The 23,388-nt window shown below is 57.1% G+C and overlaps 1 protein-coding gene across 1 annotated transcript; it reads left to right on the top strand.

The window, feature by feature from the left end:
- The first annotated feature begins 372 nt into the window (after positions 1-372).
- Positions 373-22,432, top strand: CDC42EP4 (CDC42 effector protein 4). Its single transcript, XM_041726271.1, has 2 exons — positions 373-547; positions 19,662-22,432. Exon 2 carries the CDS (start codon positions 19,770-19,772, stop codon positions 20,826-20,828), a length of 1,059 nt encoding a protein of 352 aa, XP_041582205.1. The 5' UTR covers positions 373-547; positions 19,662-19,769; the 3' UTR covers positions 20,829-22,432.
- The last annotated feature ends 956 nt before the right edge of the window (positions 22,433-23,388 follow it).

The following is a 23,388-nucleotide window of genomic DNA, read 5'->3' as shown; positions in this document are numbered from 1 at the left end:
TCAGAGCTGGCGATGGGCGCAGGCCGGTCAGAGCCGGGTCGCCCCGCCCAGATCCCCTCGGGCACCCGCTCGGGGGCCCCCCGGGGCTTGCAGGAAGAGTCCGGGACGGAATCCCCCGCCCTGGGGGCGCAGAGCCCCCCTCGCTCCCCGGGGCCGGGAGGCAGGGGCGAGGGTGCGGGGAGCTCTGGCTCCTGGTCTCCGCTGGGGCTCCCCGGGACCCCTCCGGCCCGCCCCCCCCGACCTCCGCGCCCCGGGCCGCCCCACCGGGGGCTCCGACCCGCTCACCCTCGCACATTTGAACCGAGGAGGCCGAGCGGCCGGGCGGGGCTCGCAGATGCCATTGGCTGCGGCGGCGGCGTGACATCAGCGCGAGGGCGCGGGAGGGGCCTGGGAGGGGAGTGTCCCGGAGGCTCGGCGCCCTGCGAGCCCGAGCAGAGGGAAGCCGACCCCGGCGCTGACATGGGCCTCCAGCCCCGCGTCCGCCCGCAGCCCACGGAGGGGACAGCGCAGCCGCGCCGCCCGGGCGCCAGCATCTCCGGGGACCCAGGTAGGCGACCGCCGCCCGCGCCCTGCGAGGCCTGGGAGGGAGGGGGGGGGCTCGAGGCCTCGGGGGCGGGGGGAGGGCGCGGAGACGCCCCGGTGCAGGGGCCTGCGGGGGCGCGCGCGGGCGCTGGGGACCCGGAGCCGCGCGCACCCCGCGTCCGAGCCGGGCGGGCTTTGGGGAGGAGGGTGGCCGAGAGCCGGGGAGCCGCGCGCCGCCTGGATTCCCTCTCCCCAGGCTGGGATCCGGCGTCCGGATGGGTGGGACGGGGCTGGGGGTCCCCGGGCTCCAGGTGGGGGCGCGCGCCGGGGCGGCCAGGGCGCAGCGCTCGGGGCGCGCCGCCCGCCGTGTCCGCGAGGGGGGCGTGTGTGCGCACAGAGTTCTCCATGAATAAGAGCCGAGTGCTTCGCCCGTAGTGGCGGAGGCGTGCACACACTCGCTGTCGTACACACGCCGCGGCACACGCCACCCAGTGTCACCCGGGCCGGGGAGACCCGAAGGAGGGAAGGCGCCGCCTGGAAGGGACGCGCCGAGGAAACAAACGAACCCCCGCGCCTCCCTGCCGCCCCCGGCCCGCCCCGCGGAGCCCTGGAGCCCTGGAGGCCGCGGGGTGGGGCGCAGCCGGGGGGCGGCCGGGGAGGGGGCCACGCGCGGGGCGGGCGCGCAGGGTGCGCCCGCGGCCAAGCGCTCCCGGCCCCCCCATCCCCCGGGTTAAGGATTTAATCACCCGCTTGGGGCGGTGGAGCGGCGGCCGCCTCTCTGGCTCCGCCCCGGGCCGGGGGGGTCCACCCTGCCCCCCTCCCCGCGTGCCCGGGGCGTCCCCCACCGGTGCCCTGCGGGGTGCGCGCCGGCGCCGGGGAGTCGGGGCTGGAGGGCCGCGGCCCGGAGGGCTTCCCGGGGGAGGACCGAGCCCGAGCCGCGGGTGTGCGCGCGCGCGCGTGTGTGTGTGTGTGTGTGTGTGTCCGCGCGGCTGGGGGAGGGGTGCCCTGCTAACTCAAACCAGATTCCTGGTGTTTCCCGGAGAGATACTGCAGGCCGAGCTCTGGAAGTTTTCCTCCTGCCCCTGGGAGAATGGAGGGGAAATACAATGCTTTTCCCTTTCTTGTCGCCCCTTGCGATCTGACCGGCTCCCACGCCCTCGGCTGCATCCAGCGCGCCTATTCTTCGCCCGGGTGTATCAGAGCAGCTGAATGGGGGGGGGGGGGGCAGGGTCCCCGAGCCTCTGAAGCCTGCTTGCAGCTCTCCAGGGGGTTCGTGGTGCCGGAGGGAGGCTGCCCCTCATCCTTACCCCCAGCAGCCATCTGGACCAGGGAGAGCTCCCCCCCAACCCCGTGCAGCCAGCGTAAACAATGAGGGGCCCAGTTGCAGGAGGGCCTCCTACAATGCAACTTCTTCGCACAGTCTGGGTTTCTAATAACTCCCCGCCGCCTCCGCCCCCTTTCCGAGGCTGGGGTGGAGGAGGGGGACCACCAGCAGGATGGACTGAATTTTAAGAGAACAAAGAACAGGGCACAAAGGAAGGGGAAGCCGAGCTGTGGATTCCCCCCCCCCCCCCCAGAAATGGGGAGTTGGCTGGACCAAGGCTGGGCCCGTCGAGGCCTCTAGGTGGCTCCAAGGCTCCCCCCACCCCCGGAGCAATATTGGGGCATCCCCTGGAGTCTCCCGGAGGCTTCATCCCTGTGGGGTAGCCGGGACCCTGCTGCCAGTGTGGGGGTGCCATGTGGGCTCCAGGTTTCATCAGCTGCCCCGTGTGAGCTGCCCATGCGACTCTCTGATTAGTGCGATTTATCTCCTCCAAATGTGGACTTTGCCCCTCCACTCCCGAAGACGGCTCCTTCCCACAGCGGAGGCTTTGGTGAACCTGGGGAGGTGCCCCAGTGGCTTCTGGTCTTCTCAGGGGTCCTGGCGACCTGCACAGGGACTGGGAGTGGGCTGGTGTGGCACCGTGAGTCTTCTCCCGGGAGGTGGTGGTTTGGGTGAAGCCCAGGCCCTCTCGTGTCTCCCTGAGCTCACAGACTCCTGCTCATTGAGGAGCCAGTCAATGTTCACGTTAAGCTCCCCAGCTCAGGCCTCCACTTGGAACATTCCTCCCGTTATCTGGGGTTTCTGCTTTTTCCTCCCTTGACCCCTGTTTTTTTTTCCCCCCTTCGTTTCCCTCTTACACATGCCCAACCACTGATGCTCGCCCCAATCACATGGGCATACCCAAATCTGCTTCTGTCCCGCTGCCTCTTGGAGACCGACCGCCTGTCCAGCCCTCACAGCACTGGAGCCCACAGAGTCCCAAGTGAACAAGAGTCTTATCTACAAAGTGGGGTGGGAAGGCCCCCCGGGCAGATGTTGACCTGGGAGAGGAATCTTCGATCCTTCTTGACAAGTCAGGCACTTTCCCAGAAGGGCCTCAGATTGGCTCTGGTTCAAGGATTCCAACCCCTCCACCTTTGGAGCGGTTGATTGATTTCTGTGGCCGGGACAGGCTGTGCCCAGGTGTGGCAGGGAGGCTGTTTGATACTGGCCAGCCTCGCTTGTCTGCCTTCTCTCTCTCCCACCCAGCCTTCTCCCCTTCTCTGGCTTGGGTGGGTGGGAGTGCAGAGCCGAGGGCTGCTGCCGGGGCAGCGTCTCCAGCTTCCCTTGGCTGGACGGTCCAGAGGCTCCGAGGAGTTTGGCCCTAGGTGGGGAGCGAGGAGTCCAGCCCAGAACAGGATCTGGGTTGATGCCAGAGATAAGGCCTGGGGGCGGAGGGACTTGCGCAACCTTGCCCTGGAAGCTGGGAGTGGAATGACCGAGGCTTAGGTCTTCTGACCTATGTCCTGGAGGCTTTTCCTCAATCTTGGGAAAAAGGACCGAACCTTGGAGCCAGCTGGCAGTGTCCCGAAGGCCTGCTCTCGCGAAGACTTCCGGGGTGCTCTGGGGGAGGACAGACCTGTGCCAGGCCTCTCCGGACTGGGAAGCAGATGGTCATGCAGGGAGGGACTGTGTGTGTGTGTGTGTGTGTGTGTGTGTGTGTGTGTGTCTGGATGGGGCCCTTGTCTGCTCGCAGTACGTGGCGAAGGAAGTCGAAGCTGTTAGATTCCCACATTCCCACTCAGCGTGTCCTCGAAGCTCCAGTTTAAAATACGCCCCTTGTGAAGCCTTGGGCCTCCTTCCAGAAATGTACATCAGCGTCTCCCCCGGGCACTGCCAGCTTGCAGCCCGGGGCTCCATGCCAGGGTGGCGAGCGCTGGCATCCAGACCCCCTCCTCCAGGTGCAGGGGCATCGGAAGCCGAGGAAGGGTCTCCCTTCTGGGGAGGGTGAGGGCAGCTTGGGGCTCCTTCACGAAGGTGGGCTTACACTCCTGACCCAGCCTGGAAGACGCTGCTCGGCCCTGCTGGCCTTTCCTCACCAGCCTTCACCTTCACCCCAGGAGCAAGGGGCAGCTGTGAGGCAGCAGCGCCAGGGCAAGAAACAGCCTGTCCGGCTCAGCCAGGTCCGTTCAGGCTACCCTGGCCTAGCGGGGGGGCCTCCTGGGAGAGCCCCCAGGTGCTCTTTACACCGGCGTCTATGCCCTCCTTGCAGGGACCGAATGTGGGCTGCAGACCCCAGCTTCAGGTCTTTCCAGGGTGACAGTGAAGCTGGGCTCTTCTGTTCCGTGCTCCTCCGGACCCCCGGGGGGTCCACTCTCTCTAGCCCTTGACCCCGAAGCATCGAAGCATCGAAAGGGGACTAGTGCCCCTTGGCCAGGAGAACAGGAAAGGAGCCTTCTCTGGGCTTCACTACAGCTTCTACACCTCTATTGAGAGTTGCAATAGGTCTAAATGGAACCAGGCAATATTTTATGGGGGGGCAGAGCGTGTGGAGGTTTGGGGCCTTATTTGTGGACATCCAGAGTGCCCCAGATTCCTGAGTTACCCAGCCCTCATCCTCGAGAGGAAGGGCAGGAGTTCTTTTATCTCACCTTCGCCTCACACCTGCCCCTTTATATCAAGCTGAAATCAGAAAGCACTTAAGTCCTGAGAGAAGTCAGGCTCTTCCATCCTGTGTCACTATAGGTCAGGAAGGGAGGAAGTCAGATGAGAATAGAAACCCGAGTCTCAAGTTGCTGGACCTCCCGCTGGTGGGGACTGCAGTCTATCCCTGGGCCTCAGAAACTTGGAGGACCCCTGCCCCTGCAACATTTCATCCTGGGACACCCCCCCTCTGCCCCCTGCCCAGGGTCAGCTCTGGAGCCTTTTGGATTGGGTATCGTCAGCTGGACACTGGAGGTTGGTGTCCTAGGTTCATAAATGTGTCCTCTTGAACTGGGCCAGAGTATCTGGGCCAGAGTATCTGTCCCTGGGGGTGCTGGAAATTTCCCCCTGCCTCTCCAGGTAGACACAGGGCATCCACTGAGAGAAAGAACAAACATGTTACAGCGTCTTCCTCACACAAGTGTGAGCGCACACCTCTTGTGCTTGGCCTATATGAGCATATTCAGTCCTCGCAGTAGCGCTAGGAAGTACCTAGTGTTACCGATCACCTGGAAAGCTAGAAGCTAGTGAGGAAACAGGCCCTTGTACCACGCCCCGTGCGGCCAGGCCGTGGGGAGTCTGGGGAGTCTGGCTCTGGGGTCCACGCTCTTCACCTCCACCTTGCGTGCTCCGGCAGGGCCAAGACTGGGTCCAGATCCATCTGCTCCCTCTGGGGAGCCCAGCCTCCTTTCTCCCCCCTCCCTGCTCAGCTGGGCACCCTACTCTCAGGAGAAGGGAAGTGAAACCACGCAGGGCCCAGCAGATCTGATTTCAGGCCCAGCTGCTTCTTTCTGAGGCGCTGGGGCAGCTGGGAGGAGCAGCAGGGCCACTCCCAGGTGAGGGCCACCTGACCTGCCTGCGCTGGGGCAGAGGGCCTCCCCTTCCTCTCTCCGGGCTCTTCCCTCTGTGATGGCCTCCGGGTGTCCATCCGTCTGTCCTCTGTCCGTCTATCCGGTGGCAGGCAGGGGGAAACACGTCTCCAGGAAGAGACCTGTAAACAAGCCAAGTTGCTGAATACCCTTGAGTCACTAATGCTTCATCTTCTTGACTCCTTGTGGCTTCCTGTCACCCCCCCCCCCCCCGGGTCACGGGTCATGCCTTCTCTTTCTTTCCAGGGCTGTCTTAACTCCCAGGTGGTGAGGGGGCTTCCTTCTTCTCCCTCCCCTGGCCCCAAGCACATGGTTCTGGAATTAGGAGGTTGGTGGATATGGAGATAAAGGGGAGGAAGCCTGGTAAGGAGAGTGGTCTGTTCCCAGCCCTGCAGGAGTCGGCTTCCCAGCAGGATGGGGCTTCTGGTGGTAGGTCTGTGGTCTGTGTTTCCCAGGATTTATCTGTACTTTTCTCTGGCACGGTGGGAAAGACCCTGTAACCTGAAATTCTCTGTAGAACTGTGTATCCTCGGGGTGTCATTGCGTCTAGAACCCTTGGATCTCAGAGACTGGGGCCCCAGCAGTGCTTATGACCCTGCCTGGCACACCTTCAGTGCACTGGGAAAAGCCTAGGGTCCAGAATCAGGCGGATCATGAGGCCCTTCTCACAGCTTTGTTCTTAGCAAGTGTGTGACTTGGGAAAGACCTGGTAACTCTTATACTCAGTCTTCTTATCTGCAAGATGGGGATGATGATAACTCAGTGGGATTATGAGAAAGAATATAATACAGGATGGTATTATTACTTGTTTTAAATATATATATATATTTTAAAAGATTTTATTTATTTATTCATGAAAGATACACACACACACACACACACACACACACACACACAGAGGCAGAGACACAGGCAGAGGGAGAAACAGGCTCCATGCCAGGAGTCCGATGTGGGACTCAATCCCCAGTCTCCAGGATCACGCCCTGAGCCAAAGGCAGGCCCTAAACCGCTGAGCCACCCAGGGATCCCCTATATATATATTTATAAAGGCAGTTTTGTCAAGACAAAGCAGCTGCATGGTGCAGACTAAAAACTCGATGATGTGAGCTCCCTGTGACCCAAGGTCGAGGAAGGGCCTGTCCACCTACAATCAGCAGGTCAGGGCTAGGATGTCACTGCCCACAGAGTAGGTTTGCAGGCGCTGGCCTGAGAGTTGTCACACAGTTCCCTTGGTTACTTACAAGTCAGTGAGTGAGGTTGGACAGCTGCTTCCAGGTTTTCCAGCAGTTAAAGGGTAAATGATCTAAGCTATAGTGTGTTTTCCCTGCTGTAACTCAGACCGGCTAAATTACTGGCTTCATTTTCTTATAAACCGTAAGACTATAAATTCTCTAAAATGAACGAGAATCCCTATGAATCCAGTCGTGAGCGTCATGACTTGCAGAGATCCCTCTAGAACAGCACGGCCCGTGGAATACTGGGCTTGCCGCATTTGTTAACTTTCAGTTCTCCGATGGCCACATTTTAAAAACTAGACAGGTGAAATTAATTTTAATATGTTTTATTTAACACAATACATAATCCAGATGATTGCCATTTCACCACATAAGCATAAAAAATTAATGAGGTGTTTTACATTATCCTACAAAGTCTTCAAAATCCGGTGTGTGTTTTCCACCTTATAGTACATTTTCATTTGGATGCTAAATTGCACACATACTTAATCTGAATTTGAATCTCCTAAAATTTAGAGTTGAAAAAATAGATTTGTCTACTCAGGTATGTTTTAAGCATAAGTTTTCCAATAACTGCATCAAGCATCAACCTTGAAGTTTAAAATTTTATTTATTTCTTTGTTGAGTACTTATTTTAAGATTTATTTATGTATTCATGAGAGACATAACGCAGAGAGAGAGAGAGAGAGAGAGAGGCAGAGACACAGGCAGAGGGAGAAGCAGGCTCTTCGCAGGAGCCAGAATTTGATCCCGGATCCCAGGATCATGACCTGAGCTGAAGGCAGCCGCCCAACTGTGGAGCCACCCAGGCATCCCTACGTTTAAATATTCAAAATAAAATAAAGGAGTGAGTCCCTTAATGACACTAGCCACATTTCCAGCACTCAGCAGCCCTGCTTGGCTAGCGGCTACTGTATTGGATGCCTGAGGTTTAGAATATTACTGTCAAGTGCCAGGCCCAGAGATGCTTCCTGTCAGCAGTATTATTCTGTATTATATTGGCAATTGTAGCAAATGTAACAAGATAAGAATAAGGAATGTAGGAGACAGAATTATTATTAGTTGCAAATGATGGGCTCGTCTGTTTTCAAGGCCAAAAAGGATTCAACAGTAACATGGATTTGAGTGTCCGAGACAGTGTAAGTTGAGTAGGGCGGAAATTAAATATACATAAATTAAAAAAAAAAAAAAAAAACAACTGTAGCTTCCCCACTTACCAGCTATAACAGACAGAAAATACAGCTAAGGAAAAGCAAGAAGAAGCAGAACCTGCTTAGAACAACAGGCCATAAAATGACCCAGAATAAACATGACAAGGACCAACCATGTGCCACTTGGCAGGAAGAAAACCCACAACATTTAATGGAGAGTATCCAGAAGACTTGATGTGGTGATCAACTATATTCTTCCCAAATTAATTTCTTACTTCCTTTCAATTCCAACAGAATCCCACTAGGATTTCTTTCGGGACTTAGGTTTTTAATGTCTGCCTGGAAGAGTAACAACATTAGGGGGAAAAAAACGGAGAACACTTTAGGGGGAAAAAAAGTTAAGTAGGGACATTGCCCTACTAGATACTCAAAAGTGTTTTACAGAGTGGCAGTGTAGACCTGGTTTAGGAATCAACAGACCCATGAACCCAAAGGAGAGTCTGGAAATAGATTTGTGAGTGGGAGGTATCTGTGTAGAAAGAATTTAGTATCCGGTGAAGGTAACATTTAATGCTGTCACCCACATTTTATAACAGTCCTATATGGAATCGGTAACTGACATTATTGTTGTATTTTAATTGTTTTTCTATTTTAAATAACCCACAATCTACTTTGTTGTATTTCCTTCTAGTATCTTTCTCTATGAATAGTTGTTCATTATTGTATTACCTGGTAGTTGTAGAGGAAGGGACTATTTTCATACTCTTGTTTGTTTTGGTTTTTTTTAATTTTTTATTTATTTATGATAGTCACAGAGAGAGAGAGAGAGGCAGAGACACAGGCGGAGGGAGAAGCAGGCTCCATGCACCGGGAGCCTGATGTGGGATTCGATCCCGGGTCTCCAGGATCGCGCCCTGGGCCAAAGGCAGGCGCCAAACCGCTGCGCCACCCAGGGATCCCTATTTTCATACTCTTAGAAGTAGGAGAGGTCTTTGCTTCCTATTGTGAAAGCCACAAACCATGAAACAAATCTGGCCCGTGTAAAAATTCGTAAGTACTCCGAAGAAAGCAAAATCGCCCCAGTGTAAACGGGTGTATGATAAATTGGCAGGAATATTTGCAAAACGTGATGATAAAAAAAAATCAATTGCTTTAACATTTTTTTTTTTTATTTTTTTTATTTATGATAGTCATACACACAGAGAGAGAGAGAGGCAGAGACACAGGCAGAGGGAGAAGCAGGCTCCATACACCCGGAGCCCGACGTGGGACTCTATCCTGGGTCTCCAGGATCACGCCCTGGGCCAAAGGCAGGCGCTAAACCGCTGCGCCACCCAGGGATCCCGCTTTAACATTTTTGAAAAGTCCTAGAAATCCACTGAAAAGATAAAAAGCCCCTTCCCCCAGGAAAATGGGCAACCGATTTCAGCAAGCAATTCCCAAGAGAAAGGATAACAGGTTTTTTTGTGTTTTTTGTTTTGTTTTTGTTTTTTGTTTTTTTTTTTTTTTGATAACAGGTTTTTAACGCTCATCCTCCTCAATAATGAAAGAAATGCAAATCACAAGTTTGGGAGTGTGCTGGTTGTTGTGTTTTTGTTGTTTCTAACTAAAGAAGATGTAACACTGGGTATTGGACACAATTGCCCTGTGTTGGTGGAACTGTAACTTGGTAGAAACTTCTGGGGAACAAGTTAACAATAAGAAACAACAGTAATTTAACTCACTTATATGTATCCTTCGGAAATAAGGACTTGCGCCAACTTAGTGAGAAGGATTTTGTGCCAACTTAGCTAAAAGGATTTTTGTTGCAGAGCTCAGACAAAAGGGGAACAACCTGGCGTTTGTTAGAGGCCCACTGGATTTAGGAATTGAATACTTAGTTTAAAATAACTTGATTTAAAATTTATTAACAGGGGATCCCTGGGTGGCTCAGTGGTTTGGCGCCTGCCTTTGGCCCGGGGCGCGATCCTGGAGTCCCGGGATCGAGTCCCACGTCGGGCTCCCGGCATGGAGCCTGCTTCTCCCTCCTCCTGTGTCTCTGCCTCTCTCTCTCTATGTCTATCATAAATAAACAAATCTTTAAAAAATAAATAAATAAATAAAATTTATCAACACTGAAATATTTTCACCCAAATGTGAACAGTGTGATTGCTGTTCCCACCTGCGGTGGAAGATACTGCTCATATCCTAGAGGAGAAAATGCCTACACCTGTGCTAATCAGTAGAAGCAGTTTGCAAGTTTCATATATCATTTCCATTCTTTTTTTTTAATATTTTATTTATTTATTCATGAGAGACACAAAGAGATGCAGAGAGAGAGGCAGAGACACAGGCAGAGGGAGAAGCAGGCTCCATGCAGGGAGCCCAACGTGGGACTCGATCCCGGGTCTCCAGGATCAGGCCCTGGGCTGAAGGCGGCGCTAAACCGCTGAGCCACCCAGGCTGCCCTATCATTTCCATTCTTAATCACTACATTTGATTTATTTATTTTTAAAGATTTGTTTTTGAATTTATTTTTGAGAGAGAGAGAATGAGCAGGGGGAAGGGCAGAGGGAGAAGCAGGCTCCCCACTGATTGAGGAAACCCGATGCAGGACTTGATCCCAGGACCCTCGGATCATGACCTGAGCTGAAGGCAGATGCTTAAACCAGCTGAGCCACTGAGGGGCCCCAATAAATACATTTTAAAAATTGAAAAGAGATAGGTGAAATTAGCATGTCATTTAACCCAATATAGATTAAAAATACCATCTGGGTTTTTGGGTGTTTTTTGTTTGTTTGTTTGTTTGTTTGTTTTTAGGTAGAGAGCTGTAGGGAGGGGGGGCAGAGGGAGAGCTAGAATTCCAAGCAGACTCCGGGCCCAACGTGGGGCTGGATCCCATGACCCTGAGATCATGACCTGAGCCTAAACGAAGAGTTGGACTCTGAAACTGACGGAACCAAACAGGCACCCCAGCCTGTTTGGTTATCATTTTATCATTTTAATATTATCATTTTAACTTGTCATCAACAGCAAAATATTAATGAGCTGTTTTTCTTTTTCATTGTAAATCTTTGAAGTCCATTGTATATTTCACCCCTTAGCACCTGTGGATTTGGACTCCCCACATTTCAGAGGCTCTGTAGCCACATAAGGCCGGTGCTGCCACATTGGACAGTAGAGCTGTAAATTATTTAATAACCCCTAGAAAGCCAGCAGAAGGTGTAAGTCACTGAGAAGTCCTGGTGTGGAGTGTGTGGAGATCGCCCGTGAACCCTGTTTTGGCAAGAGCCTGGTGTCCTGATGAGCTGGGCCGGGCTCACCCTGCTCCCCACTTCCCCAGCAGGGATTCCTGGGGAAAGCAGGTATTGAAACGGGGCCTTGCTCACTTTCCCTTTCTTCCAGGAAGCAGGGAATGGCTATCTCCAGGAAATGGGATCTGCCCAGGTGTGGCAGCTGGGCAGTAGCACCCTTGGGTCAATGAGCCTCAGTGGGATGGGCAGCCAGGCAGGGGTGCTGGCGCAAGTACAGGGCACCCAGCCTGGGTCGAGGTTCTGGTCTTCCTTCTTGGTGGCTGCAACTACCATGAAACACAAGATGGGGCCTAAATGCGGGAGGCAGGGCTCTGGGCTGAGCCCACTCCTGAACATGCCAGGGAAGTCCTGCTTCAGGGTGGTCCTCCCCACCCCCCAACCTCTCCCCTCCAGGGAATCAGAACATGGGGCGGTTCCTCTGAGCAGGAAGCTAGAACGAGATCCTGAGTGAGGAAGAGCACATTGGAGCCACCCCTGAGAGCAGATCTCTGATGGGAAGTCAATCCAAGTGAGTCTTGGTTCCAAGGGTCTTCCATAAGCAGCCTCCCCAATGCCATCCCACCCCCATCTTCCACGGGTACATTCTTGACTGGGGACTCCTGAATGGGCCGGGAGGCATCACCTCATTCAGAAAACCACGTGTCCGAGGTCGGCCTGCACGGGTTAAAGTGGGTCGAAGTCACCATTTAGTAGCTATGAGAGTGATCCGTGTGGGGTGAACCTCTCACCATCTGAGCCTGTTGCCCTTTCTGTAAAATGGGCACAATCTTGACACCGTCCTTGCAGGGAGAGGGGCGCAAGTTTCCCATGTCCTAGCACAATGCCTGGCATGCAGCAGACCCCAGGGGATGACGGTGTTGGTGCATCTGCACATGACTTGATGGTGGACGGCTTGTGGGAGCACTGCGGGGCTGGCGGTCCTGCGGGACCCCAGCCTTCCTCGGGGCTCCCTCGCAGCCACCAGCAGAGCAGAGCTAGGGCTGTCCAGGCGGCAGAAGCAGAACCTTCACCTGCCCGGGGCATCTCGGATAGCATCCCACTGTGGGATCACCCGGGTGGGAGGCTGGCTTGCAACTCGGAGCTTTAGTGACACTGGAGGTTGGCCAGTCTCCGGTGACGGTGCAGAGGGGATGAGGGATGATGGTTGTCTTTCCCCTCCTGCTCAGTTGAGGAGGCTCAGGCGTCAGGAAGCAGCTGTTGGAGAGCAAGCTCTTTCGGGGGAGTCCTAATCTCCATGTCTCCCCTGATTCCAGGCTCTAGAGATTGCCCACCCTCTCCTCCCACGCGACCTAGAATAAAATGTGTCCGGCCTGGTGGGGAGGGAGGGAGGGAGGGAGGAAGGAGGAAGGACAGACATCCATGGGATATTGGCACAGAGTGGACCCGGGACCCAAGCTCGGTGCCTTGTACTGAGCCTGAGAACCAGACTGTTCTGAGATGGTTTTAAAATTAACATCTTCTCCTTGAGCCTTTGATGCTTCGGGATATTATTATTATATTATTATTATTATTATTAAAACAGCATTACCACATTAAAGGAAACAAACAGAATGCCTGTTTGCCTCTCAAGCCTGACGTAACTCCTCAGTGTCTGCGTGCCCTTTCGGCCCGTATTCGTGTAGACTTGTGATCACTGTGTATGAACAAGCATGAGCGCCGCCTGTTTTCTTCTTCCCACTTGATGCCATTTAGGCCAGCGGTGGCCCATGTGGCAGCCCAGTCTCCTTAGGCCCCCACTTTCCATGCCTACGTGTCAGTCGATTGAGTTTCAAGGCTCTTGGTCCTCCCAACCGTTTCCTTATTCTCGGCTCTTAGATGGTTTCCAGCCTTTTGAGATTGTAAATAAGGCTTCTGTGCCTAGCTGGGTATGTGACTCTTTTCCTGCCTTTTTCTTTTTTTATAAGATTTTATTTATTTGTTCATGAGAAACACAGAGAGAGAGAGAGAGGCAGCGACACAGGCAGAGGGAGAAGCAGGCTCCATGCAGGCAGCCCGACGTGGGACTCGATCCCAGGACTTCAGGATTGGGCCCTGAGCCGAAAGCAGAGCTCAACCCCTGAGCCACCCGGGTGTCCCTCTTCTCCTGCTTTGAAATCCTCCCATAGGGTAGGCTTCCCATGGCAGAGGTTGCTAAATCATACTCCTTTTGAAGCCGTTATTTGCAGAACGTGCCTTAGTGGCCGGTGCCCCGAGACCACGCTCTGGGTCATGTGTGTGGCTGTTTTAGTGGCTGGGCCCTGGTGTGAGAACAAAGGCCTGGCTCCCATCCATGACCTAAGGCAAGTCCCTTCATGTGGCTTCACCATCTCAGAGAGTGGTCATCCCATATACGCAGGGATTTTAAGGGGATACTTGATGCAGATACACGAGTGTACAGGAGGGGGGGTAATGGTGATCCTTCATATTCCATCCTGGGCTTTTTTTTTTTTTTGTGGCTGTTCAAGCTCAGATTATTTTAAGACCGTGCTTCCTGGGGCCCCTGGGTGGCTCAGTGGTCGAGCATCTGCCTTTGGCTCAGGGCGTGATCCTGGAGTCCTGGGATCGAGTCCCACATAGGGCTCCCCATAGGGAGCCTGCTTCTCCCTCTGCCTGTGTCTCTGCCTCTTTCTGTGTATTTCTCATGAATAAATAAAATCTTTTTTTTTTTTTAATAAATAAAATCTTTAAAAAAGAAAAGAAAAGACGGTGCTTCTTAATCTCTTGGTGCAAACAGCACACTTTCAAATATGAGGACTTTTGGCAGTGCGGGTGAAGGAAGTAAAAGATTCCACATAGTCCTAAAGTCAGCTCAAACGGCCACAACCTCCTGTGAGGTTCCTCCTGCAACACGTAGCAGCGTGGATGGAGTGTCCACACCGCTCTCCCATTCACGGAGCCGCCCGGCAGCCCCGTCCCTCTGTTGAAGGTAAACTCTCTTCTGCCTTCGCAGGGGCTTCTGATATTTGCAGGGTAGCTCCCAAGTGCTCCAGGAGGCACCGAATCTTTCTCCGGCCACAAAAGCCTGAGTCCCTAAGCTCTTCTGGAGAGGAGCGGCCCGCGTTGCCCCAGGCTTCCCACACAGGCACTTCCCCCCTTGCTCCAGAGGGCAGTTTGGGCAAAGTTGAGCTCTTCTTGGTGGTGGGATGTTGGTCGCACCCCTGGGAGAAAGGTCAAGAGGCCAGCACGTGAGACCTGCCACTGCAGAAGGCTTGGCATGGAGCCTGGAAGGCCTGCAGTCCCCTCTGATCCTGCCCTCTCTCCCCCGCCCTCCCCCCATCCCTCTCAGGCCCTCAGCAGCTCCTGGCATCCCTGCCTCCAAAACATGCCCAAAAGGGGTCCCCCTCTGCCTGTCTCCGGGCCTCCTCCTCTTTGCCCTGAGCTCCTGCTTCCCCTCGTCCATGCCTGCAGCACCAGCCGCCATGGAAACTTCCAGATGTGCAGATTGGGTGACTTCCCCGCTCAGGCACTGCTGTGGTTTCCTACTGTACCTAGGATGCCATCCGAACTCCTACGTGGCCTTCCAGGGAGGGCCTGTGGGGCCTGACCCCCGGCCACTGGGTCTTCATTCTGTTCCTCGCACTCCATCAGCTTCTTCCCACCTCTGGGTGTTGCCATGTGCTGTTCGCTCTCTGGATTGCTCCTGACCTGCCTGGGTCCTTCCCGTCATTGGCTTCTCCGCTCACAGAGCCCCTTCCGTGGAAGGGCCTTCTGTCCCAGGCCCGTAACCCCCACCCTTGCCTCCGTTTCCCCATTTCTCTCTCAACACCAAGGCCTGCGAGAGACCGTCTTACTTGGTGTGCATACAGCCCTCTTCCCCAGCCCCCCTGCAGATGTGCCCCGGGAGGGCCGGGGCTTGTCCACCTTGTGATTCTCGCCACCCTGTGTCTTCAGGGCCTAGAAGAGTGTGGGAAAATCCGTGGTTTTGCAGGAAGTCGATGAGTGAATGGAAGAATGAATGAATGAGTAAATGAACAAAGCCTCCTGTGGCCGTTCCAAGGCCCGACTGAGGTCACCCTTCACCAGACATCCCCTTCCGTTTGGCCACGTTGCTTGGGGCTGGCCCCGGGTGGATGTTAGAGCAGCTCAGGGTTGCCGATGGAGGGGCAGCTGCCCGGGTCGGTGGCGACGTGGTGGGCGTCGAAGCGCACGTCCTCTGAAGCAGGGTGAGCTGCAGGTCAGCTGCAGAAGTGGGAGGCCTGCCTTGCTGCCCCGGGAGAGCTGAGCTCTACGTCCTGCCTTGCTCAGGCCGCCAGGGCCCTGGCCACTGCCTGGGTGTTTGGACTGCATTTGTCCAGCCTGCCCTTCCGTCTGTCTGGTTGCCGCTGGGAGGCCAGTGTCTGATCTGGGAGGCCAGTGCTCCGTGTACGGCATGCCGGGGAGGACGGGTGAGGGGTCCAGGCAAGGGGGCTGCCCCCGGGGGTCCCAGGAACAGGACTGAGCCGAGGAGGAGGACGTGGTAAGAGTAAACCAACCAGGGGGCCTGGCCTCCCGGGGAGGGGCTCGCTGCTCCTGCCTTAAAGGAATGTTCTGTGGTTGGTGGGGTCAAGGGTAGAGGAGTCTGGCTCCATCACAGGCTGGGGAGAGTGAGGGAGAGCCGCGAGTTCCTGCTCCGTGTTCCTTTGCTCTGCCAGGAAAGTGGGATATGGCTTCCGGGGTGGGGTGGGGGTGCTCCCCGCCCAGGGCAGGCTGTGGGGAGTGGCCGCCCTGTCATCAAGGCAGCCTATTTTAGCCACTTCCTCAGTGCTGAGTCATGGCACGTAGCAACGCCCCCTGCCAAACACACAGCTCTTTGGCACCGTCCCCTTCCTGGTGGGCTCTTGGGCCTCCTGACCTGCCCCCCGGGACTGGGCCCGGGCCACCTGCTAGTCTTTAATCTCGGGATTCCTCACCCCCACGTTGCTGTGGGTTCAGAGCTTAGGGTTCTCACCGGCCCTGAAGCCTGGCCCGTCTGGTCTGAGCTCCAGGATCCAGAAACCCAGACCTTGGCCCCACTTCAGGGCTCCTTGCCGGGCAGTGGGATGGGTATGTGGGTGGCTCCACAGAGACCCCAGCTCTGTCTCCAGACTTGCTCATGCTGGGTGTTGGAGATGGCTTGGCTTTTTATAAGCCAGGAAGCCTCATTCCTGCCCCCAGGGAGTGAGACCAGAAGCAGCAGGTGGCACTGGCCAGACGCTGGCTTACTCTCTGGTGTGTAGGGCCGAGCAGGGTGCGGGGGGGCCTGCGTGGGGGCTGGCCTCTCCCCCCTGTTCTCCCGTTGTACCTGCCAGGATAGAAGGGGCGCTCATGGGATGATGGGACCCTCCGGTCCTGTAGTCGTGGTGGCCAGAGTACCAGGTCCCCATGAGGGGCCGCGGGGCTCTCCACCAATGTGCCGCGGCCCTGGCAGCTGCGTCTGTGGTTCCCCTTTCTCTCCCCTGTGGGGAGCACGTCACACGGGGAAACCACAGTGCTGGAAGTTGCTCATGCCCTACGCTGAAGCCCTTAATGTAATTCTGGAAGTTCACGTCGTGTGTTCCCACCATTCTAACCCCCGATGTCCCCTGGCCTGGCTCCCCTCTTTTTTTGTTTACCTGGTAAATAGTATCAGCTTTAGTTTCATAGCTGTGTTCTCCACCCCGGGCAATCTTGCACCCCCCGGAGACGTTTGGCACGTCTGGAGACATTTGAGGAAGCAGCCAGGCTCCTCCTCTTTCTGGACTCCTCTGGCCTGGAAGCAGGGAGGGGCGTCCCTTTGGTGATGGTAACCAATGGGGGACGCCACCCACCAAAGGCCGCAGAAAGGTCTGGAGCGGGAGGAGGAGAGAGAGCACTGGACCGGGAGACCAGCTTCTCACCCAGCCCTCCCCTTTTTGGGGCACAAAATGAGTCACTTTGCTTCAGTACACCTGTTTCTCGGGGCTACACTGGGTGTCCTCACCCCTACCCCCCCCCCCCCCGGCCCCTGCCCTGCTCTTTGAGTCACAGGACTCTGTGACTAGAGGCAGCAGCTGGGCCACAGGCAGGTGAAGATACGAGCCCTTTCCACTCTTGTCTCACTGCCCCGGTGGCTGCAGGAGCTGAGGGATTCCCCAGTACCAAGGTGCCGGTGGGAACCGGGTTTGGTTTCCTTCTGTTCCTCACATGTCTGAGGCCTACTGCAGCCTCCCTTTCTCTTTGTTGGCCAAAGAGAGTTGCCCCTCAAAGGTTGGCCTGAGAGCCCGTGGCTGGCCCAGAGGGTCACATACGGGGTGACCCTCTTCTGAGCAGCGGCGAGGGATTGACCCTGAGGCCAGTACTTTCCATGTGTGTAGTTTAAGAGTCAGCAAACCCCGGCCCAGGGGCCAAATCTGGCCCACAACTTGTTTTTATATATAAAGTTTTATTGGGACACAGCCACACCCTTTGTTGCTGCCTGCCTGCTGCAAAGACCGTAGCATCCACGAAGCCAAAAATCTGGAGTCTCTGGCCCTTTGTAGAAAATGTTGGCCAATCCTACGTGTTGGTCCAAATGTTGGTCTAGCTGTTCTTGTCTAATTGTTTAGAGGTTAGATCATGGGGCGTGGGCAGGAGAGGGAGGGTTCAGGTTAGGGGTCGGGGAAGCTAAGTCGCATGAGGGTTTGGTGGGGAGAAGGAGAAACGTGAGGAGGGAGAGCTGACTGCCTGTAGTGGGTCATCTCAAGGCCATCAGGAGCCCAGGTCACCTGTGTGGCAGGTCGGCCCCGGTGCCTGGCTCCTTACCACACGTCCTACAGAACTTTGTTTGCTGGAGTGACAAGCCTGTGACTGCCTGGGGCTGGCACGGGGTTGGGAGGGGCGGCACTTGCCGGTGGGGGCGCCATCAGACTGGGCGTCAGCAGCTGGACAGGGAGTGAGAGCCCTTGGGGGGGATGGGGGGGTGGACAGTGGTGGTTGGAGGACAGAGAGGTCGGGCTGGGAACCCTGGAGTGGTCTGTAGGCTTTAAGTGAAGCCACACTGCCGCTGCGCTGGGAGGGCAGGACGGGGGTATTTGAAGACCCAGTGCTAGATGGGCTTCAGTGGCCAGCAGGCCCATCGGAACCTTCTGGAAGCTCAGAGTCCAGTGAGAAGATCATAGCCCAGGGGGCAGGAATAGAACGATGTAACGGTGCCTGCGGCAGATGGGACACCCAGAGCGCTGCGAGGCCAGAGGAGAGGTGGCTGAGAGGGCGTTGCCCAGAAGTGACGTCTCAGCCAAGCCCTGAAGGACGTTGGGCGAGCCAGGTGACAGGGTGTTCCAGCAGGGACCTGCATAGGTCCGGTCCTGGAGGCCAGGAGGCAGAAGCTCAGGGGCTGGGGCAGAGTGCAAAGGTAGGGGGGGTGGGCGGCAAGGAATGGTATAGGGTTAAGGAGGGAGGCGAGGACTCGTCGCCAGATCAAGGGGTCTGCCCTGGGGACTCCTGGATGGGTTGTTTTAGATAAAAGGTGACGAATTGTCTAGAGAGGGATGAAAGGGGAAAAATGGGGATCTGCTGGGCTGGTGTCAGGGGCCAGGTGGGATGTGGTGGGCTAGCTCGGGGGGCAGCCCTGGGGGTGAGGAAGAAACCGGTGGCGTTCGTACCCATGCTTTGCAATGGGAAGGGTGGGCCTGCCATGAGGAGGGTTGAGAATTGCTGTCGGCCAGACTGGTGGCAACCCCACCGCACCCCTCACCTGCCCTCCTTGGCAGGTCCCCGCGCGTCTCCCCACCCTGCTCAGCCCTGCGCTACTCCTGGGGTTAGCATTGGGGGCAGGTCCCTCTGGAGGGGAAGGGGCTGGTTTGGCTCCATCTCGGCTCTTGCCGGGAGCTCTGCGGGTTGTACCTCGAGCTTCCAGATGGCCCAGGCTCTCCTGGGCTCCCCGGGTCTGCAGATCTCGGGGGCCAGACCATCCAGCCCCTGCCCTCTCGCCCCCCCCATGAAAGAAATCGGGAGCCAGTTCTCTTCATCCCCAAGAGGCACCGAGCAGGTCTTCGGCAAAGAGCTTGGGCCTGCAGTGGGGAGAGAGGTGCAGGCAGGTCCTCATTTATGGGACACCCAGCGAGGACTGGAAGGCGGGGGAGCTGGTTCTGTGGGTCCCAGTGGCCCCACCCCAATCCTGATTCAGAAAGCGAGCCTGGCCGCCCACGTATCGTGGGGGTGCCGAGCAGCATCTCTCGGGCCCGTCCTGCTGGCTCCCCCGCCACTCTGTGGACTGTGACTCAGGTTGAAGTGTCCGCCTACTTCAGGGATTGAGGTCAGATGGCAGGAAGAACTTCCAGCATGACTCCAGCCCGGCTGTCCAGGCCCGGACTGCCGCATGGACTCTTTGCTGCACCTCCACATCCCTCAGTGGTCGGGTTCCCTCTGGCTGCATCCTGGTTGGGGGGCAAGGATGTTGACCTTCTCCCAGGGGCAGGGAGAGTGTGTCTGTGGCTACCTGGACGCCACCTGGATTTGGGAAAAGCGCTCCCCTAACCTGGGTGCCCGTGGGTGAACAAAGAGGCAGGGTTACGACGCCGGTTGCCAGCTGGATTCGTAATCGCTCATCCTGGTGGGAGAGCTGAGGTTTGAGCAGCGGCCCCCTTGGCAGGTGGGCTGTCCCTGTGCCACCTGCCCAGGTTAACCCTTTGCCTGCTGTTCTCTTTTTGCAGCCCTATGATCTCCTGGTCACCCCGTCCACCCGCCGGACTTCAGATCTGACCCCCGACCCGCCTGACGCCTCCGGAGACCCCCGCCCCCCCGGCCCGCCCCCCAGCAAAATGCCCATCCTCAAGCAGCTGGTGTCCAGCTCGGTGCACTCCAAGCGCCGCTCACGCGTGGACCTCACGGCCGAGATGATCAGCGCCCCCCTGGGCGACTTCCGGCACACCATGCACGTGGGCCGGGCGGGCGACGCCTTTGGGGACACGTCCTTCCTCAACAGCAAGGCCGGCGAGCTGGACGGTGAGTCCCTGGATGAGCAGGCCTCCTCCTCGTCCTCCAAACGCAGCCTCCTGTCCCGGAAGTTCCGGGGCAGCAAGCGGTCGCAGTCGGTGACCAGGGGGGACCGGGAGCAGAGGGACATGCTGGGCTCCCTGCGGGACTCGGCCTTGTTCGTCAAGAACGCCATGTCCCTGCCCCAGCTGAACGAGAAGGAGGCGGCCGAGAAGGGCTCGGGCAAGCTGCCCAAGAGCCTGTCGTCCAGCCCCGTGAAGAAGGCGAGCGCCGGGGAGGGCGGCCAGGAGGAGGCGGGCGAGGGGGAGCTCGGGCCCCGGCGGAACGGGGCCGCCGCGCCCCACTCCCCGGACCCCCTCCTGGACGAGCAGGCCTTCGGGGACCTGACGGAGCTGCCCGTCGTGCCCAAGGCCGGCCTGGGCCTCAAGCACGCCGAGTCCATCATGTCCTTCCACATTGACCTGGGGCCGTCCATGCTGGGCGACGTCCTGAGCATCATGGACAAGGAGGAGTGGGAAGCGGACGACGAGGACGGCGGTTACCGTGACGACGGGGACGCGGCCCGCAGCACCCTGGCGCCCGCTCCCCTGGGGGCCGCGGCGGCTGCGGCGATCCCTCCCCGGGCCAGGCCGGAGGGTGCGACAGGCCGGGACCTGCCCCAGGACGAGGGGTGGGCGGCGGCCCCCAGCCCCGGCTCGGCCCGCAGCGACGGCAGCCACACCACGCGGGACAGCAGCTCCCTGTCCAGCTGCACCTCGGGCGTCCTGGACGAGCGCAGCCCCGCGTCCCGGGGACCCGACCGGGCCCGCGCCCCGCTGCCCCGGCAGCCCGACAAGGAGTTCTCCTTCATGGACGAGGAAGAGGACGAGGAGATCCGCGTGTGAGGGGCTCCGGCCCCCCCGGCCCCCGGGCCACCGTCCCCTTCCCGGCCCCAGCAGACCCTGGACCTCCCGGCACCTCCTGGATGGACGGATGGACGGACGGACGGACGGACGGATGAGAGGCGCTGGCCGGGGCTGCACGGTGCAGCGAGCCTCCCGAGCGCCGCGGGACAGGCAGGTGCTTGCGGGGGGACCCGCTGTCCCTCTCCTCTGCCCCGGCCTCAGATGGATGCCAGACGTCAGCCCGGTTCCCTCCTGGTGCGGCGGCCCCTGCAGGTCAGCCCAGGGCGGGCCGGGTGCCACCGCCAAGGACACGGGGCTCGCCTTTCCCCTCTTGGCGTTTCTGCTGTGACTGTGGCCGTGTGGCAGGAGGAAGGGTGGCCACGGGCCCTGGCCCCTCCGTCCCTCGTCCCCGGCTCCCCTGGAGCAAAGCCGGACCGCATGTGTGCACTAAACGCAGCCCCTTCCCGGGGAAGAGAACGGGATGGGGAACGAAAGGAGGCCCCAGGCTTCTTGAATTTTCTAGAAGGGGCCCTTTCCAGGTTGACACTAGGAACAGGCTGGGCGCTCGCTCGGTCCCTATCGATTTGTTGGTTCTTGTCCTGTTTAAAGCCTTGCAGAGCAATGTCTGGAGCCGTGTTGGTAGGTCTGCCACCAGAAGCAAAATCGAATCCTCTTAGAAAACCTTTATACTAAGTGCTTCCAAACTTTATTTAGAACCGTATGGGGTGGGTGTCCGTGCGTGTGTCTCCCTCCTCCCGCCCCATAGCAATTAACAGTCAAAGGCAGCCAGTGTAGAAAATTTCTGGAAGATGATTTAAAAAAAAAAAAAATAATAATATATCGTTCCTATGGAGGGATAAAGCTTTTTTGACTGGGTTACTGCCCCCATACACACACCCACTGACTACTCCCCCCTCCTTCAGGCCTTTGTCCCAGCAGGGCCCCCTGCCCCTACGTCGGAGCTCCCCGAGGGTATAGGGCTGCCAGATTTAGTGACCGAACAGAACTAGAATGCTGAGATAAATTAGAATATCAGGCACACGAAGGATAATTTTTGTAGTATAAGTATGACCCCTGCCCCGTTTGGAACATACTTATGCTTTTTAAAAAAAAAAATGGTTTGTTCTTTTGAAATTCAAATTTTAGTCTGGTCCTGTAGCCCTGCCCCAGGGGATGGAGTGGGAGCTTGTGTGTGTGTGTGTGTGTGTGTGTGTGCACGCCCCCAGGGTTTACTGGTGATGAGTGTCCTGCCCTGAGGACACGCTAAACCCACCTTCTCTCCTGTCCCCTCGACGCCAGTGTGGGGAGGGGGCAGACAGAAGGACCCCAGGATCCAGCCCAGGGCCAGAGGGTGGAGCTACTCTAGCCTCCCAGATTTTCCCAGATTCTGGTCCAGACACTAACTTAGTTCCTGAATCCAGTACCCCCACCCGCTACCCCATCGGTGCTGTTTCCAATAGTGTGGCTCCCACATAGGGGAGGAATCAGAAGGGGCTGTGCAGCCCCTGCCAGCTGCCCTTGAAACCCATTCAGACCGTGGTCAGTTCCAGATTCTAAACTGTATATTTTTTTCATGGTATTGTTAAAACAGTGAGGAAACATTAAAAAAAAAAAAAAAAAAAAAAAGCCTGGTGGCAAGCGTGGTGTATGTCTCTGCTTCTAGGGAGAGCTATTTTCAGATGTTGGGGGGGGGGGGGCGGGTCGCGGGTGAGGTTGCAGACAGGGGTCCTGGGGCTGCTTGTGTGCCCGGTGGCTTCTCTCCCTGTCCCTTAGGGGCCCAGCCTCTGGAGGGACAAGAAGGCTCATGTGTGCATCCGCCTGGGCAGGCCTTGGGGGCTCTGGGATTTTGGTGCCCCACGTGCCACTTAACAGTTGGGGGCCCTTAGCTGGTTTGTGCTTCATTGTGCTCATCCGTGATACGGGAATCCTGCTGCTCTTACGGGGTGGGGCTGCAGACAGTCACTGCCATGGTGTTTGCCAAGTTGCTACTAAACCGAGGGAGGCTGTGTCCCAAGCCCCCAGGTGTCCCCATAGGTGACAGCAGTCACCACTGGGACACAGCAGGCACCACCCTCCCCTCTTCCTGGCCTTCTACTGTCTCACCTGGAGAGTGACCTTGCAGGCAGCCTCTTCTCTGCTCAGCCTCGTGACCTGTGAGGTGGACTCGTGTCCCCGTTTTATAGAAGAAACGTGCTTGAGAGGCTACATGGCCACCTTCCCCAAGTCACTAAGTCGGAGAGTCAGGACATCAGGAACATAAAGCCCTTTATCTTGCTGCTCATGGGCTCCTCGAAGCTTCATTCCATCACGAAGTGAGGCTGCCCTGGGTGGGGACCTCGTGAGCCACCTGCCCCCCCCATCCTGCTGGCCCAGCTCCTGCCTTGCCCCTTGCCTTCCCCACACCCACCTGCCCCTCTGCGTGGGCATCTCGCAACGTCGGGCGGGGTGGGGCGGGCTCTGCTAGCTGAAGCCCCCGCACGCCCTCCCATCCAGTGTGGCTGAGCTCCTGGAAACCCTGCCCCTCGCCTCGAGCAGCCACAGAGAAATTTGGGTTTGTGCG

The sequence above is a fragment of the Vulpes lagopus genome, chromosome 12, assembly GCF_018345385.1.
Source record: "Vulpes lagopus strain Blue_001 chromosome 12, ASM1834538v1, whole genome shotgun sequence".
NCBI lineage: Eukaryota > Metazoa > Chordata > Mammalia > Carnivora > Canidae > Vulpes > Vulpes lagopus.
The sequence above is the reverse complement of the archived record's forward strand: the minus strand, read 5'-3'. Positions and strand labels throughout refer to the sequence as shown.

Bases quoted from the DNA above. Each gene is read 5' to 3' on its own strand.
- CDC42EP4 (XM_041726271.1), top strand. From the start codon at position 19,770: ATGCCCATCCTCAAGCAGCTGGTGTCCAGCTCGGTGCACTCCAAGCGC.